At 53.7% G+C, this 15,556-nt stretch overlaps 1 protein-coding gene across 3 annotated transcripts; it reads left to right on the top strand.

The window, feature by feature from the left end:
- The first annotated feature begins 457 nt into the window (after positions 1 to 457).
- MTG1 (mitochondrial ribosome associated GTPase 1) lies at positions 458 to 15,386 on the top strand. Of its 3 annotated transcripts, none has more exons than XM_032399152.1 (11): positions 458 to 652; positions 1,800 to 1,864; positions 4,554 to 4,664; positions 6,977 to 7,057; positions 7,554 to 7,610; positions 7,989 to 8,079; positions 9,540 to 9,601; positions 10,087 to 10,183; positions 10,478 to 10,559; positions 14,442 to 14,554; positions 14,899 to 15,386. In XM_032399152.1, exons 1-11 carry the CDS (start codon positions 541 to 543, stop codon positions 15,030 to 15,032), a joined length of 1,005 nt encoding a protein of 334 aa, XP_032255043.1. In that variant the 5' UTR covers positions 458 to 540; the 3' UTR covers positions 15,033 to 15,386. The 3 variants fall into 3 exon arrangements, with proteins under 3 accessions (XP_032255043.1, XP_032255044.1, XP_032255045.1); XM_032399153.1 differs by having other exon boundaries at positions 459 to 652; positions 4,554 to 4,658; XM_032399154.1 differs by lacking the exons at positions 458 to 652; positions 1,800 to 1,864 and having other exon boundaries at positions 2,397 to 4,779.
- Positions 15,387 to 15,556: the final 170 nt, after the last annotated feature.

Raw genomic sequence — 15,556 nt, forward strand, 5'->3', positions numbered from 1 at the left:
GATCGAGCCCCGCATCCGGCTCCCTGATCCGCGGGAAGCCTGCTTCTCCCTCTCCCACTCCCCCTACTTGTGTTCCCTCTCTCCTGTTTCTCTCTCTGTCAGATAAATAAATAAAATCTTTAAAAAAAAACAAAGTATTTGAAAATTTTAACCAATTTGTAAAAAGGGGTCAAACATTGGCAGAGGACTGCTGAGTTATGTTACACTTATACCCAGAATACACTTAAGAAAGAACTAGAAATTTTTAAATTTCTATGAATTTCTTAAAAAAAGAAATACCGCATAAACTCAGGACCCCTGCGAAGTCCCGGAAGTGCACAGGTCCGAGGTCGGCTCGTAGCCCCGCCCCGGGCTCCGCCCCCGGGCCCCCGCCCCGCCCCCAGGCTCCATGCGTCGCCGAAGGCAGCGTAGCGCGCATGCGCGAGTCGCCCGGCGGTCTCCTGGAGCGCCGGAACCTCAGGCTCCGGTAGTGGACCCGGCGGGGAGGTCCGTTGCCGGAGCGGTCCCCCCGAGCCGCGCTGCGCTCGGCGACACGGCGCCATGAGGCTGGCCTCGCGCGTGCTCTGCGGCGCCGCCGGGGCCGGCTGGCGAGAGAGCTTCTCCCGGGGCGGTCGCGACGTGGCGCGCTGGTTCCCGGGACACATGGCCAAGGGTGAGGTGGGGGCGGGAGGGGCCGGGGTCCGCCCGCCGGCTGCGGCCGTCTCTGTATGCCCGTGTGTGCGCCCTCCGGAGTCCCCCACCCCCACGGCGTCCCCGGTGTCCCCTCCCGGCGCCACCCCCCAACCCGCCGGCGTCCCCAGCACCCGTTCGCCCGTCAGGTTGACCGCGCGTGGGGCGGGCGGCAGAGGTGTCCTGGGGTGGTCCTGAGACCCAGCAAGTCCCCTCTGCCACTTTATTTCCCGAAGCCTCCGTTTCCACATCTGTTTCTACAAAGAGCTACTTTCCTGAATATTATGTTGAGGACTAAATGAAATGGAGGGAAGTACTTTCCAAGCTGTGTTGTCATTGCAGCACATTTAAAACACAGAGGCGTTGCTGTCTTCTGCCAAACCTCCCTGGGACATCCTTACTGTTCCTAACGGCTTGTTGGGGAAGACCTCTGGGAGCCGCACAGCCGTCAGGGCGGCGATCGCCGCTCCAGCTCCGGCTCCCTTCGCGCGCTCTGGGTCACCGGGTGCACGGTGACCGAGTGCTGCGCACGTGGGTGTCCCGAGGGCCGGCTCCCTTCGCGCGCTCTGGTTCACCCGGTGCACGGTGACCGAGTGCGGCGCACGTCTGTATCCCGAGGGCTGGTGCAGTGGCAGCGTGCGCACGGGAGGTGGGAGATGTGAGAAGCTGGAGGATGCTCTCAATGCCCCCGTGTGGCTGTGTGAGGGGCGCTGAGCGGTGCACCGTTCCTGAGGAGTCTTGTAACTTTTGTTCTGTGTGTGGTTCCTGGGTAAGGGTGAGTGGCTGAAGTGGATACACAGTGTGGAGGGCCCAGTGAGTCGGGCAGTCCGAGTTGCCTGTTCTGTAGCTGAGACCAACACCTATAGAGGTTAAATACTCCACGTAGAGCCCTCCAAGGGGATCGGACCCAGACATGCTGCTGCACCTCAGGCAGGGCCTCTTCTCTTTCTTGGAGACACCACTGTTGAATTTGAAAGAGGCACTCAGCAAACGGTCGTCAGTTATGGTGACTTAGGACACTTCACTCAGATGTATTCTTTTTGGGTTGTTTGTGGTGTGTCATTCGTGACAGTTTAAACCCATCACTCTTGAAAAGCCACAGACCCATTAGGCATCCTTCTGTTTTCCAGGGCTGAAGAAGATGCAGAGCAGCCTAAAGTTGGTGGACTGTATCATCGAGGTCCATGATGCCCGGATATCCTTTAGTGGTTGTGATACTGTGATTTATAATAAGAAATATATGTATATTTGGTCTTTGTCCCTGTTTCTGGCATAGAGCTCCTAAAACCCTGGGTATTTCTTAAGTGATGAGTGATAAAGGTGTCTGTTGATGAGGTGACTTTTGGAAACCCACTAAGTCACCTAGGTTTGAGGGCTGGTTGCCAGGTGAAACAGTCCTGCTATTGGAGATTGGAACCTGCAGTTCCACCCCTGACCTTTGGGAGTGGCAATTGATTGCCAATGGCCAGTGATTTAATAAATCAAGCCTATATAATGAAGCCTCAATAAAGACCTAAAAAGACAGGGTTTGGAGAACTTCTGGGTTGTCAGATGTGGATATGGAGGGAGAGTGACACATTATTTTTTAAAAAATATTTTATTTATTTATTTATTTATTTAGAATGGGGGGAGGTGGCACACATGCAAATGCAGGACTGGGAGGGGCAGAGGGACAGAGAATCTCAAGCAGACTTTGCTCTGAGCGGTGGGCCCAGTGGGGGGCTTGATCTCACGACCCTTAGATCACAACCTGAGCTGAAATCAAGAGTTGGATGCTTAACTGACTGAGCCACCCGGGCGCCCTGAGAGTGGCACATTTAGGGCATGGAGGCTCTGTGCTCCATCCCACATACATTGCCTTATATGTTTCTTCTATCTGGCTATTCCAGAGTCATATCATTTTCTAATAAGCCAGTAATCTAGTAAGTAAAATTTTCTCTGAGTTTTGTGAAGCCACTCTAACAAACTAATTGAATCCAAGGAGGGGGTCATGGGAACCTCCCATCTATAACTAGTGGGTCAGAAGCACAGGTGATGGCCTGGACTTGTGATTGGCACCTTAATGGGGGGGGGGGCATCTTGTGGGACTGAGCCCTTAGCCTGTGGGATCTGACTCTTTCTCCATGTAGATAGTGTTAGAATTGAGTTAAGTTATAGGACATCCAGGTGGTGTCACAGAATTGCTTAGTGTTGTGGGCTCTCTCGCTCCCAACTGTTGGAATTGGGTGTGGCATCCTAGTGGTAAGGGGAGGCCGTTATTCCTGAATCGGGCAATGCTCAAGCAGTGGGAGGCATTCCTGGCTGTTACCTGGTCTCCGTGCACCTCCTCTGTCTGGCCTCTGCTCTGGTCTAGTTTGCTGCCACAGAGGGTGGTACCCTCACCTCTCAGTTATTGGCACTTGAAGCAGTGGTTCTCAGCCCTCATTGCACATTAGAGTTTCTCCAGGAGGGTTTAAAAAATCCTGGTCTGGGCCCCTTTCCGGACCAGTTAATCAGCATCTCTGGTATGGGGTCCAGGCCTTGCGCTATTTGACGCTCCCCATTGGTCCATAGGGTAGCGTCTTTGTCTCTGACCTCTGCCTGGCACACCCAGACCTCCCGTCCAGTCCAGCAGTGGGTTCTCTCGGTGGGGTTATGCAAGCTGGATTGAAATGTGACGGCCAACAGGGTTTTCCTCTGTGCCCGAGGCGTGAATTGGCAAGATCTGGTGATCTTGTTCACTAATGAATATACTTTCAGACCTTGTTTCTGTTGTTTTTGAGCTATGTTTGGGTTCTCTTTATGTGATGAAGGTGTTGGTTTGAGAGTTGTTACCAGCTCAAGGACGTCAGATGAGGGACCATTTTCACTATTTCAAAGACTCTGGAACTTTTGTAATAAAGTGTCAAGTTTATTTACTGTAGGCTAAATATGTCAATTTATAGGATATCCCATGCTGGTCAGAAGTGTTTGCTGGCAGTCATATGTTTGATTATCAAAAATGATAAACCTGTAATTGTTACTCACTGCACAGTGAGTGGACATCTGTCCTTTTGGTTTCTAGACCTCTGCCTTTTTCTCCAGGACCTGGCAAGGAACCCTGGGCTGGGTTAGGGGCCCTGGGAGGGAGTCTGAGGCTTTTGGTATTCTGAGTTACACAGGACTGGTTAACCCTTGAGGGAAGAGTGAGATTTATGGAAAGTCCTTTTGTGTGGGGTGAGGGCATAGCCCTTAACTGGTGTCTAGACCCAGGGTGTGCTGGAGGCCTCGGGAATTTCACACCTGGACTCAGTAGGAGCTGAGTGTTCAGAAGATAAATATATAGGCCTCTCTTCCTGCCTGTGTTAGGGTCCCATGAGGTGGGACCTATCCTGATTCCCCGAGGGTCCCTGGCTGAGGGCGAGGAGGCAGAACCTTCAAGGATGGTTTCCATGGGGACCCTCATCCCTTTGGCGGTAACCAGAGGGGGGCAGTGGTTTGAGATAGACTGATTAGGACTTTACGGGATGCGCTGTTTTGGAGTGATCAGATCATTCATTTTGTTATGTACCTTGGCAGCTAAACAAACAACCAGTTACAAAACCTTCCACTGAGCTTTGTGTTTGTTTTCGCCACCATCATTCCTGTTGGGGAAGGCATGTGAGACCCACTGCCCTGCGTGTCTGCAGTGGGAACGCGGCAGCGACCAGGTGTCCTTTTCCCCAGCCGGGAGGGCAGGACGGGGGGTTGGTCTCATCTTTCTTGGAGCGTGAAGCTGGGCTGGCTGGCAGGTACTTGCACTGAGATTGGGTTTCCTCCTCTGCTCAGTTCCTTCTGAAGATGGTGTCAGTCTGTGTAACAAGATGGACAAGATAAATTAATGGGCTGGTAAAGCACTGAGGGAGTTTTTGCCTTAATTTTGCCACATTCCACTTTCAGGCCGCAATCCTCTGTTTCAGGAAACTCTTGGGCTTAAGCCTCACATGCTGGTCCTCAACAAAATGGACTTGGCGGATCTGAAAGAGCAGCAGGTGAAGGTGCCCGTCCCAGATGCCGTCACCCTTAGGGTTCCTGTGTCTGGGATTGCAAACAAACACGGTGTTGATTCACCCAGGCAGTCTTGCTTTGGCAAACAACCCTTTGTTTGCAGAGGTATTCCTATATGATTTCTCAAAATGACATGCCTCCCTCTAATTTATAATGATTAATTTATGGTCCAAAGGACCAAGATGTGCCTCTCTTATGGGACATGGCCGGGCTGTGCGGCTGGAGCCTGGTGCCTCACTGTGTGGCCTCTGGCCCGTTTGGCTGGGAACACTGAAGTGGGGCTCTGGCTGCAGCGCCGATGTTCACAGTTTATTTCATTGTGACGAGTTGTGTTTTGGTAGCTGTGTGAGGCCGGTGGCCACAGGCGCAGGCCACAGGTACTGACCTGGAGGTCTCCCATGATGGCTGCATTTACCCCAGGCACCCACACTGGCCGGCCAGTCCTGCACACCCAGTGATTTGGAAACTAGCAGGGTGGGGGGCCCAAAGGAACTTCTTCAAAGCAGGCAGGGTTGGGGGACGCGAGTGACCAAGTGACCCAGTGCAGGTTTTCCCATGTGTCGCAGAAGTTCGAGAAACACGGAGGTCTGGACATGCTGTTTTCAGGCGCTCCCCTCTGTTCTTCCTGCGCAAAGGGCGGCCGCCGGAGCCGGTGCAGCCTGCCCGTTGTCAGGCTCTTAGTGCAGTTTTCTCTTTGTTTCCAGAATGTAGTATAGGTTTCCTTTCTTGTTTTTAAAAAGCTTTATATTCTTTTCTTCTTTTTTCTTCCCTTTCCTTTCCTTTAAGATTTTATTTATTTATCTGAGAGAGAGATCACAAGCGGTGTTGGGGGAGGAGGGGCAGAGGGAGAAGCAGGCTCCTGATGCCTTGGCTGGATCCCAGGAGCCAGGGATCTGCTTGTTTGAAGGCAAACGCTTCACTGACTGAGCCACCCAGGGGCCCCTATTTTATTTATTTTAGAGAGAGAGAGAGAGAGAGAGAGAGAGCTCGGGGGAGTGGGGAGGGGCAGAGGGAGAGGGAGAAGCAGACTCTATGCTGGACATGGAGCCCGTTCAATCTTAGTTGATTGTGGTATGTTTGAGTTACTTAAGCCCCAACCACAAGCCTCTGTGTCAAGGTTTCCAGGGAAACATCAAACACTGAAGCCACCGGAGTTCTTTTGAGAATCCAAGCAGAAGCGACCCCTGAGCCAGGTGCAGGCACCTGTTGTCATTTTGAGTCCTCCTGCTGTGCAGATCGGGCAGCTCAGGTCCTCCAGGAACTAGGTGCTCATGGGTCTCAGTGCATGTGCAGATGTAGTAATTTATCACAAGCTTTGCTTTTATTGGTTGAGATTTGAGTCTTAATCAGTGATTGCTTCTGCCCTTAAATGCTAATTTTTGTAGAGTGCTGGGCACTAAGGTGACCTCCCATAGGGACACAGCAGTGTCTCCCCCGGCTGGGAGCTGTTCTCAGGTGCGTCTGTGGCAGAGGTCCTGGAGAGGAGTGGAGAAGCCCCCAGCAGTGGCTCCTCATGTCTGCCTCTGAGTGCTGGGTGGGAACATCCACTGTGAATTTATACACATACGTCTTTGTTGTGGCCTGTGTCTTAATCTGCATCATCTAACGAATAACTAAAATACATAAGTAAAACTAAATTAGTGGATCACTTCTTGTTCATTTAGGCATCAACCATATTTTTAGGTCAGTAGCTGATCAAACAATATCCTACTGGTTTTAAAAAACAGGATTCCTACACTGTATTCGTTTAGTGTTAAGACCAGTAAATTCATATTAGCCTTAGTTTACTTTTGGGCTTTTAAAACATTACATATATTTTGTAATTGGATTGGGTTCAAGCCTCAGTTTACAGGGGAGCTAGGCAGAGTACTCCGGTATAACAGGATCACCAGTGGAGACCAGAACTGTTTGAAGCTGGAAGAGGCTCCTTGTACGTGAAGGGGCTGAGTCCTGAGAGGCAGTGGTGCTGCGCTGAGCCTTCTTCCCCGCTGGAGCCCGGAGTACATGGGCCCCTGGCCGGGGCACTTCCCTCCTGCCCTCACAGGGGGGCCAGGCGCTCCTGCGCTCTGCCCGAGGCCCTCTGCCCTCTGCCCTCTGCCCGCGGTGCTTCAGCACCTGCTGCGCCTGCCCCCCCCACGGCCTGGCTCTTCCCAGGCCCTGCTGCGGTGGCTCTGAGCCAGGGAACACGCCTGGCCCTGTGGCGGGGGTGGGGTTGGGGTTCTAAGCTCAGATTCTTGGATTTTAGCATATCATGCCACCCGTATTTGCATTTAGTATATAAAATGGAAATATTCTCTTTCAGAAAATTATACAACACTTAGAAGGAGAAGGCCTAAAAAATGTTGTTTTCACCAACTGTGTAAGGGATGAGAATATCAAGCAGGTAGGTGTCCCTCTGTTTCGCACTCTAGTGCTTTTGCTTAAATACACTTAAGAAATCCCACAGATCATCTCTTGCTCTCACAAGAAGCAGAGTTTCGGAGACAGTCCGTGGGCTTGCGGGGGTCCTGGTCGAGAGCGGGTGGGCTCGGACAGCTTGTGACTGCGGAGTGCAGTGCCAGGCTGTCGTGTGCACTCGGGGCCGTGGCGGGGACGAGCTTCTGGAGGTCTGGGGCCGCGTTTTCTGCAGTTGTACGTTAGGATTATTTCACTGGCTTGGCAGGAGGTGGCTGCAGTCAGACCTGTCACCCTCTGGGGGGCTGACCTGCTCACTGCCGGTGGAGGGACAGGACATGGCACAGATCACTGCCCCCCCTTGGGGCCCCAGCACATTCTAAATCCTGATGTGGACAGTCCTGGTTCCCTGATGCTGGACCCGGGAGTACACCGCCTCCAGAAGCCCAGGAAGAAGCCATTTCTGTGTGGTTTGTCCTTTGCAGATCATCCCGATAGTCAGAGGACTGGTTGAGAGCAGTTACCGCTATCATCGAGGAGAGGTTGGTTGTGGGTTCCAGTGCGGGCCGTGGGCTGGTCCCTCCTGAGGAGCCCGGGCTCAGCAGCTAAGCGGCGGTCAAGCAGTCCCCGTGCTGGGCCGTGACTGAGCTGCAGAACTCCTTGGGGTTCTCTCTGTGCTGCTATAGGTGCCTGGGAGGGGGCTGCTGCCCCCGCCTGTGGAGCTGCCCTGTGTGCTCTTGTTCTCGCCACAGGAAGGGTGGGGTGGCCTCCACAGTGACCCTCCTTCCCCTGAACACAGACCTGGGCTTGGGGGCCCTAGCATGGGCCAGATGAGGCCATGGGCGGGGCTGTGGGCAGGGCTCTGGGTGGTCCGGGTGGTCTGGGTGGACCCCTGACTCCCTGCTCTTGTGCCTGGGCAGAGCCTGGAGTACTGCGCCATGGTGATCGGGATCCCCAATGTGGGCAAGTCCTCACTCATCAACGCGCTCAGGAGACAGCACCTCAGGAAAGGTACCGCCTTTCATGCTGTGAAAAGAGAGGGACCACTCTTCCTCGGGGCCCGAGACAAAACTCCCATAGCCAGAGCCTCACGGCCCTCAGGGTGGTCTCTGCACCCAAAGGACCCAGTTAACTGTCTGATGTAAGGTTAAATGGTGATACAGAGTCATCCTGTTACACATTTTATACTGAATTTGTTTTCTCTCCTGAACATGAAACGTTGATGTTTAATATGTGGGTGATTTTTCTGCTCTTTGGTGGTTTTGTCTTCTCCCTCATTGAAGTCTCAGGGCCCTGCTGCATAGATGAGACCTGATGTCAGGTGGGAGGCATTTGGTGAGGCGCCCCCCCCCCCCCCCCCCCCCCCCCCCGCCCGGCTGGAAAACAGCATCCCCCCCGGCTCGGGAATGGCCTCCGGGAGCTGCCTGAGCACCTCCTTGATTGTGCTCACCCTGTCTTGGAGTCTCGAAGATGTGCCCACTCTACTCACTCGCTGTGCTTTTACCCTTTGTTCCATTAAGTATTTTCAAGTTTCGCACCAGGTCCACGTTGGCTTTGTTTTCCACACCAGCGATGTATGATCTGTTAACAAACCCGCTTCCAGTGCACAGACCCCCAGACTGAACTAGCCCAGCCATTATTTTGCAGATGATGTTTCTGGTGCTCATTGCAGACTTGCCAAATCATCTATTTTTTAAAATTTATTTTTCTTTAATTATGGCTTTAAAAAAATTGTGGCTTTAAAAAAATTGTGGCATTCAGTATATTCAGTGCTGTGTATCCATCAGACTATTTCTAGACTTTTCCATTGTCTCCAATTGGAAGTCTTTAAACAAACACTAACCAGCGCTGGGCACCACTAATCTGCTTTCTGTCTGGACCTCACATGAGTGCAGTCACACAGTATCCGTCCTTTCGTGTTCGACTTGTTTCACTGAGCGTAATGTCCTCAGGGTCCATTCATGCTGTGGCTGTGTCCAGATTTCCTTCTTTGCAAGGCTGAATAATACCCTGTTGGGTTTCTGTACCACGTTTTGCTTTTCCATGCATCACTGGCAGACACGTGTATCTCTTTACTCTTGCGTTGACTTGGCCCCTTGGACAGGAACTCAGCTCACAGGCCTGTCGCGGGCAGTGCTGTGGGGGCAGACTCGCAGGGTGCAGGGTCAGTGTCGGGGGCATGGGGTCAAGTCCTGGAGGCAGAAGCTGGGGTGCTGAAGGAAGAGCTCTGTGGGGACCTTCACGGTCAGGTGCTTGCCTGCCGGTCCCTTGGCAGGTCTTGGAGCACCTTTCCAGGCACTGGGAGGCAAGTTTTAGTAGAAGAGTCACTGTTGTGAGCTGGTTTGGAGCTGAACTGAACACAAGCTCATGTGGGCCTTCGTAGATTTCCATGTGTCTCATTCCTTATCCTGTAGCTCGTATGCCAGGCTTCGTGTGTTGACCGCATTCGACAGCCCCTTTTCATCCTGTAGGAAAAGCTACCAGGGTGGGCGGTGAGCCTGGGATCACCAGAGCTGTGATGTCCAGAATTCAGGTAGGGTCCTTGGCTGCTGGGTCTAGAGTTCCACGCACACACGCCTGGTGCTTCCTGAGGGCTGTGGGTGGGCTGCCTGCCTTCTCCTCCACTCTGTTCCCACTGAGTGCTTGCCACGTGCCGGGCACCGCAGCGCCCTTACATCAGACCTCTGGGAGGGTGTGCTCTCACCCCTGTTTTATGGATGAGGGAACCGAGGCACCTGCCCAAGGTCACACAGTGGCCCGTTCTCCCAGGCTCAGCTCGGCCCATCCACACTTGCCGTTTTTGCTCTGGGAGGAGAAACTGTTGCTCTGATTTATTCTCCAAACTCAATGGGAACTGATCCTGCGGGGAAGCCAAGAGCTTCCTGAAAAGGACGAACCCATCGGCACAGGGCCCTGGGGCCTTCTCAGAGCCTTAGGAACCTAGCAGCCTGGCTCCAGGGGCCGCCCAGCAGAACGCCTGGAGGGAGCGGATGGCCCGACCGTCCTCTCTGTCCGCAGGTGTGTGAGCGGCCACTGATGTTCCTGCTGGACACTCCCGGGGTGCTGGCCCCTCGGATCGAAAGTGTGGAGATGGGCCTGAAGCTGGCCCTGTGTGGTGAGTTGGAGCCCCCGCTTAGTGCCCCCTCCTGCTGCCGGGCCTGGCGGCTTGTGCCTACTTTTCTCGGCCCGGCCGTGGCAGACACTTCAGAGCGTGCTGAGCGAGCATGGCAGGCAGCCTGTCAGCCCTTGCTCCCAGTGACGTGGGCCACTGCTCTGACCCCGTGGACCCCCACGGCCTGGAGTGCGCCTGCCTTCTCCCAGCTTACAGCCGAGGCAGAGTGGGCAGGAGCAGCAGTGCTCTGGTGAGCTGGGAGCCGGTCTCCACCTCACGCTGGCCTCCTGGTTCCAGGAACCGTGCTGGACCACCTGGTGGGGGAGGAGACCCTGGCCGACTACCTTCTCTACACCCTCAACAGGCACCAGCTCTTTGGGTGAGTGCAGGGTGGGGGGCGGGCGGGCTGTCCTCTCTCATCCTAGACAAACGTCATGTAGGAAAATAGCAGCATTAAGGTGTTATGGGACAAATTCTGCACATTATGTGCAGTGCACAGTTTGAAATGTTTGGCTCTTATACAGTCAAGAAAACCCCCCAATTTCTTGTACTCTTCGGGGATCACTCCTCTATCCCTTCCTTCTCCTATTTTACAAATGGTCCCCCAACCTGCATGCCACACCCTGGTGGCCATCTGCCTTGTGTCCTGTCCTCGAACGTCCTAGGAATGGAGTCCCATGGCGTGCGCTCTCTTTTGTTGGGTTCCCTGCGCTCGACGTGATTGCTCTCGGATTCCTCCGTGTTGTGACGCGTGTCGTGATGCGTGTCGTGACGCGTGTTGTGACCCATGTCGTGACGTGTCGTGGCCCGTGTTGCTCCTTCCTGGTGGCCGCTGCGCGGTGTTCTGTGGTATAGATTGACGCACCTGTTTGTTCTCGCTGGGGTGTTTCCTGGATGTCCCGTGTCGTGTTGAGGACCTCAGTCCCACCAGACGTTCAGGTTTACTGATTTCCACCAAGAACCAGCTTTCGGTTTCATTGACTTTCTCTGTTGTTTTTCTGTCTTTTAGTTCTTTGATTACTGTTCAATCTAAAAAAACCCCAAATTTGTTGTCTTGCTGTTTGTTCTGTCTGTCCCTCATTCTCTTTCCTCTTTCTCTGCATCTGCCTGCCTGTCTCCCTCCCTCTGTCCCTCTGTCTCTCTCTTTGGCCTTTTTTGGATGAATTGGATATTCTTATGCTATCCCTCTGTCCCCTCTGTCAGCTCGTCCTCTGTAACTTCTGGAGGAGGTGCCTTGGTGTTTGAGGAGCAGCTTTGAGTGACATCATACCGTGTCTGCGGCGCAGCCTCCTTACGATGGCGCATCTCTATTCTGCTCTGGGTCTTTGGGCTTCTGTCTTGTAAACCTGAGCTATATATACAGAGACTCCAAGTGTAAGAAGTAAAGCGTAGCTGTGTACCCACTGCCTGGTGCTTCATGGGCACTGCTCGTGGCTGCTGCTCGCAGGTCCAGGTTCCACGTGGCGTCCCCCATCTGAGGATGTCTCGTCATGTTTCTTGCAGTGCAGGTCTGCTGCTGATGAATTCTTTCAGATTTTGGTTGCTCAAAGGTGTCTTTATTTCACATTCGTTTTGGAACGATATTTGCGCTTTGCGTGAAAGGGTAGCTGGACAGCTGTTTTCAGGACTGGAAAGAGGTTGTCCCATCCTGTTCTCACCCCTCTTGTTTCTGATGAGTAATCAGTCATGTTTGCCTTTGTTCCTCCAGCTGCTTTTAAGATTTTCTCGTCGTTCTTTTGAGCAATTTATGACAACGGGCCCTGTATGGCTTTCTTCATGTTTCTTGAGCTTATAGTTTGTTGAGTTCTTAGATCTGTGGCTTTGTAGCTTTTATCAGATTTTCAACCATGATTTCTTTTTTTTTAAATTAATTTTATTTTATTATGTTAGTCACCATACATTACATCATTAGTTTTAGCTGTAGTGTTCCATGATTCACTGTTTGTGTATAACACCCAGTGCTCCATGCAGAACGTGCCCTCCTCAATACCCATCACCAGGCTAACCCATCCTCCCAGCCCCCTCCCCTCTAGAACCCTCAGTTTGTTTTTCGGAGTCCATCGTCTCTCATGGTTCGTCCCCCCCTCCGATTTTCCCCCCTTCATTTTTCCCTTCCTACTATCTTCTTTTTTTTTTCTTAACATATATTGCATTATTTGTTTCAGAGATACAGATCTGAGATTCAACAGTCTTGCACAATTCACAGCGCTCACCATAGCACATACCCTCCCCAGTGTCCATCACCCAGTCACCCCATCCCTCCCACCCCACCCCCCACTCCAGCAACCCTCAGTTTGTTTCCTGAGATTAAGAATTCCTCATATCAGTGAGGTCATATGATACATGTCTTTCTCTGTTTGACTTAGTTCACTCAGCATAACACCCTCCAGTTCCATCCACGTCGTTGCAAATGGCAAGATCTCATTCCTTTTGATGGCTGCATAATATTCCATTGTATATATATACCACATCTTCTTTATCCATTCATCTGTTGATGGACATCTTGGCTCTTTCCACAGTTTGGCTATTGTGGACATTGCTGCTATAAACATCGGGGTGCACGTACCCCTTCGGATCCCTACATTTGTATCTCTGTCAACATGATTTCTTCCTGTGTTTTCAGTTTCTGCCTTCTCCCGTCCTCAGGACTCGTTGCCCATGTGTTGGCCATGCGCCTGCAGCCCTGCGCATCTGACCTGCTGCTCACGCCCACCAGTGTGTGTCTCTAGCGTGTGTCACATCTTCTGTGTTTCTACTTCAGTTCGTAACCACGTGGACTGTGGTTACAATAACTGATCTAACATCTCTGCTAACCCTAACATCTGGGGCAGTTTTACCAACTGATTTTCTCCTCATGCTGAGTCTGTTTCCCCACTGTCCATGCTTGATAATGTTGCTTGGCTGCTGGGCATTTTGAGTTTTGTCTCTTTGGATGATGGGCATCTTTAGGTTCCTGCACAAATCCTTGAGCTTTGCTTGGGATGATTGTCTGGAAACAGTTCCTTCCAGACCTGTGGGTCTGGAGCCATTGCCCCAAGTGGGGCGGTGCCCTCCCCTGCCCTGTGTACCATCCACCTGCTCCTGGCTCTGTGTGAGCGCTGGGCACAGTCCCTCTGCCCTGCTCGGGGTCTCTCCTGGCCTCTGGCTTTGGAGAATTTCCTTTCTCACATGTGCTGAGCCCTCCTCTGCTAAATATAGAGGTTGGCCGATTTCTAGAATTCTCTCTCTGGGCAGCTCTGGCCTCTGGTTCGGCTGGTGGTGTCTCCGCTCCAGCAACCCTCTGGGCTCTGTGGGGTCATGAGGTGCCGTGCGGGGCAGTGGCGGGTCCCCGTTTACATTCTTCATAGCTTGATGTCTGGTGCCTTGGACACCGGTCTTTTGTGTGTTTTGGTTGTTTCAGGGGAGGTAAATTCAGTTGCTGTTATTCTGTTTTGCATGGAAGTAGAATTTCATTTACTTTTTTGTGTCATTTGTGTGGGAGTCTGGGCATCTGCGGTCCTGCAGCATTTCTAGAGAATGTTTTTAGAGAGTTTCTAGAGTCCCTGCGGGCGGCAGCTCTCGGCTGTGTTGGTGGGAGTGCTCTCCTGGGGACAGCTCTCAAGGTCGCCAGGACAGAGGGCCTTGTGGGGCTGCCACCCTCAGAAGTTTGACTTAGGACCTGCATTCACAGTGTTCAGACGCCCTCTGAGACGGGCACTCCGATGCCCACGTGGGGGCTGAGTCCATGTCTTAACTTTCCCCATGGCTGAGCCCTGCCCTCCACTGTGGACCATGAGGCAAATCCACCGTTTCCTCTGCCATTAGGCAGTCCAGGGTGGAGTTTCCCGGCTCCCGGGGTTCGGGGAGGTGCTTGTCTGTGGACGAGGTTGGTCTCCTTCAGCCCTTTAGGATCAGACATGCCCGGCCCTGTGCTGGCCTTTCTCATCAGGCCCAGAGCCGGAGTCGTGTGGGAGGGGAGTTCACGGGAGCCACCGGGCAGTTCTCAGCAGTGGTGGGTGCTCAGTGTGCTGGTCCGAGGGCTGCAGAAACGCCAAGCACACCTCGTTCCTTCTCCACTGGAGAGGGTGCTGGTGATCCTGGCGCCCCTGACCTCGTGCGGCTGCCCAGAGGCCCTGAGTGTCTCCAGTGGCTTGCCGTGCTGACCGAGGGCTCCAGGCCCCGGGCCTCCTCAGGAACGGGGTGGAAGCTGCAGCGACGGGCTCCGGTGGGGTCCTTGGTCCTGGCCGTGGCTCCCCCTCCCTGACCGTTGCTCTGTGTGTAGGTATGTGCAGCACTACGGCCTGGCCGCAGCCTGTGATGACGTAGCCAGTGTGCTGAAGCAGGTGGCTGTGAGGCTGGGGAAGACGCAGAAGGTGAAGGTGCTCACCGGCACAGGTGAGACGTGGAGGCCTCGGCCCCGGGCTGGGCTTGGAGAACCAGCCTGTGGGGCGGGCTGCCGCTGGCCGGGGAGGACATTGCGGGCACATGTGGCTTTTCTGGAAACGGAGGTGCTGCAGAGGAGGGGGCTCAGGGCGGCCCTGCCTCGCGCTGGGTACCCCCTGTGTCCCACCCCTCTGAAGCCTCCTGAGGTCAGGCGCCACTGCCCAGACTCTGTGGTGCCCAAGCTCCACAGGTAGCCACCATCAGTCCCTGAGGACGGGCAGGGAGGGGTGCGTCTGAATCCTGGGTCTGCCCTGCACAGAGGTGCCTTCCTCCCCAGACTGTCTTGTCTCCCCCAGGGGATGTGAACGTCATCCAGCCCAACTACCCCGCGGCAGCCCGAGACTTCCTCCGCACCTTCCGCAGCGGGCTGCTCGGCCCAGTGATGCTGGACAGGGACGTCCTGCAGAGACCCCCCTTGGCAGACCCCTGAACCAGTCCAGCTGGCAGGGGCCTCACTCCCGCCTGGCCCTTGGCACCAGAGATCGGGACATCCCAGGCCCTCACAGCCAAGAATTTGACCCTGGGACTCCCTTTCCCAGAATCTCCATGCTGGTCCCTGTACAGTACTCAGGTCTCGTCTCTAGGAAGGAGCCTGTACCTGCTGTCCCTCCGTGCCTGGCCAGCTGCCGGCTACAGGGCACGGTGCCCGGAGTCTGGGCATCGGGGCTGCTGGCACCTCTGAGCTGTCCCTGTGTGCCTCACACACGCTGAGTATCTCTTAAGGAGAAGCTCATGTTTTCTTAGGAGGTGAAAGTACAGTCTGTAATTTAAACATTTTAAAAGCCTGTCTCTGGGGCGCCTGGGTGGCTCAGTTGGTTGGGCGACTGCCTTCGGCTCAGGTCATGATCCTGGAGTCCCAGGATCGAGTCCCACATCGGGCTCCCTGCTCAGCGGGGGGTCTGCTTAATCCTCTAACCCTCTTCCCTCTCGTGCTCTCTGTCTCTCATTCTCTCT

This window comes from Phoca vitulina, unplaced genomic scaffold, assembly GCF_004348235.1.
Source record: "Phoca vitulina isolate PV1807 unplaced genomic scaffold, GSC_HSeal_1.0 scaffold132, whole genome shotgun sequence".
NCBI lineage: Eukaryota > Metazoa > Chordata > Mammalia > Carnivora > Phocidae > Phoca > Phoca vitulina.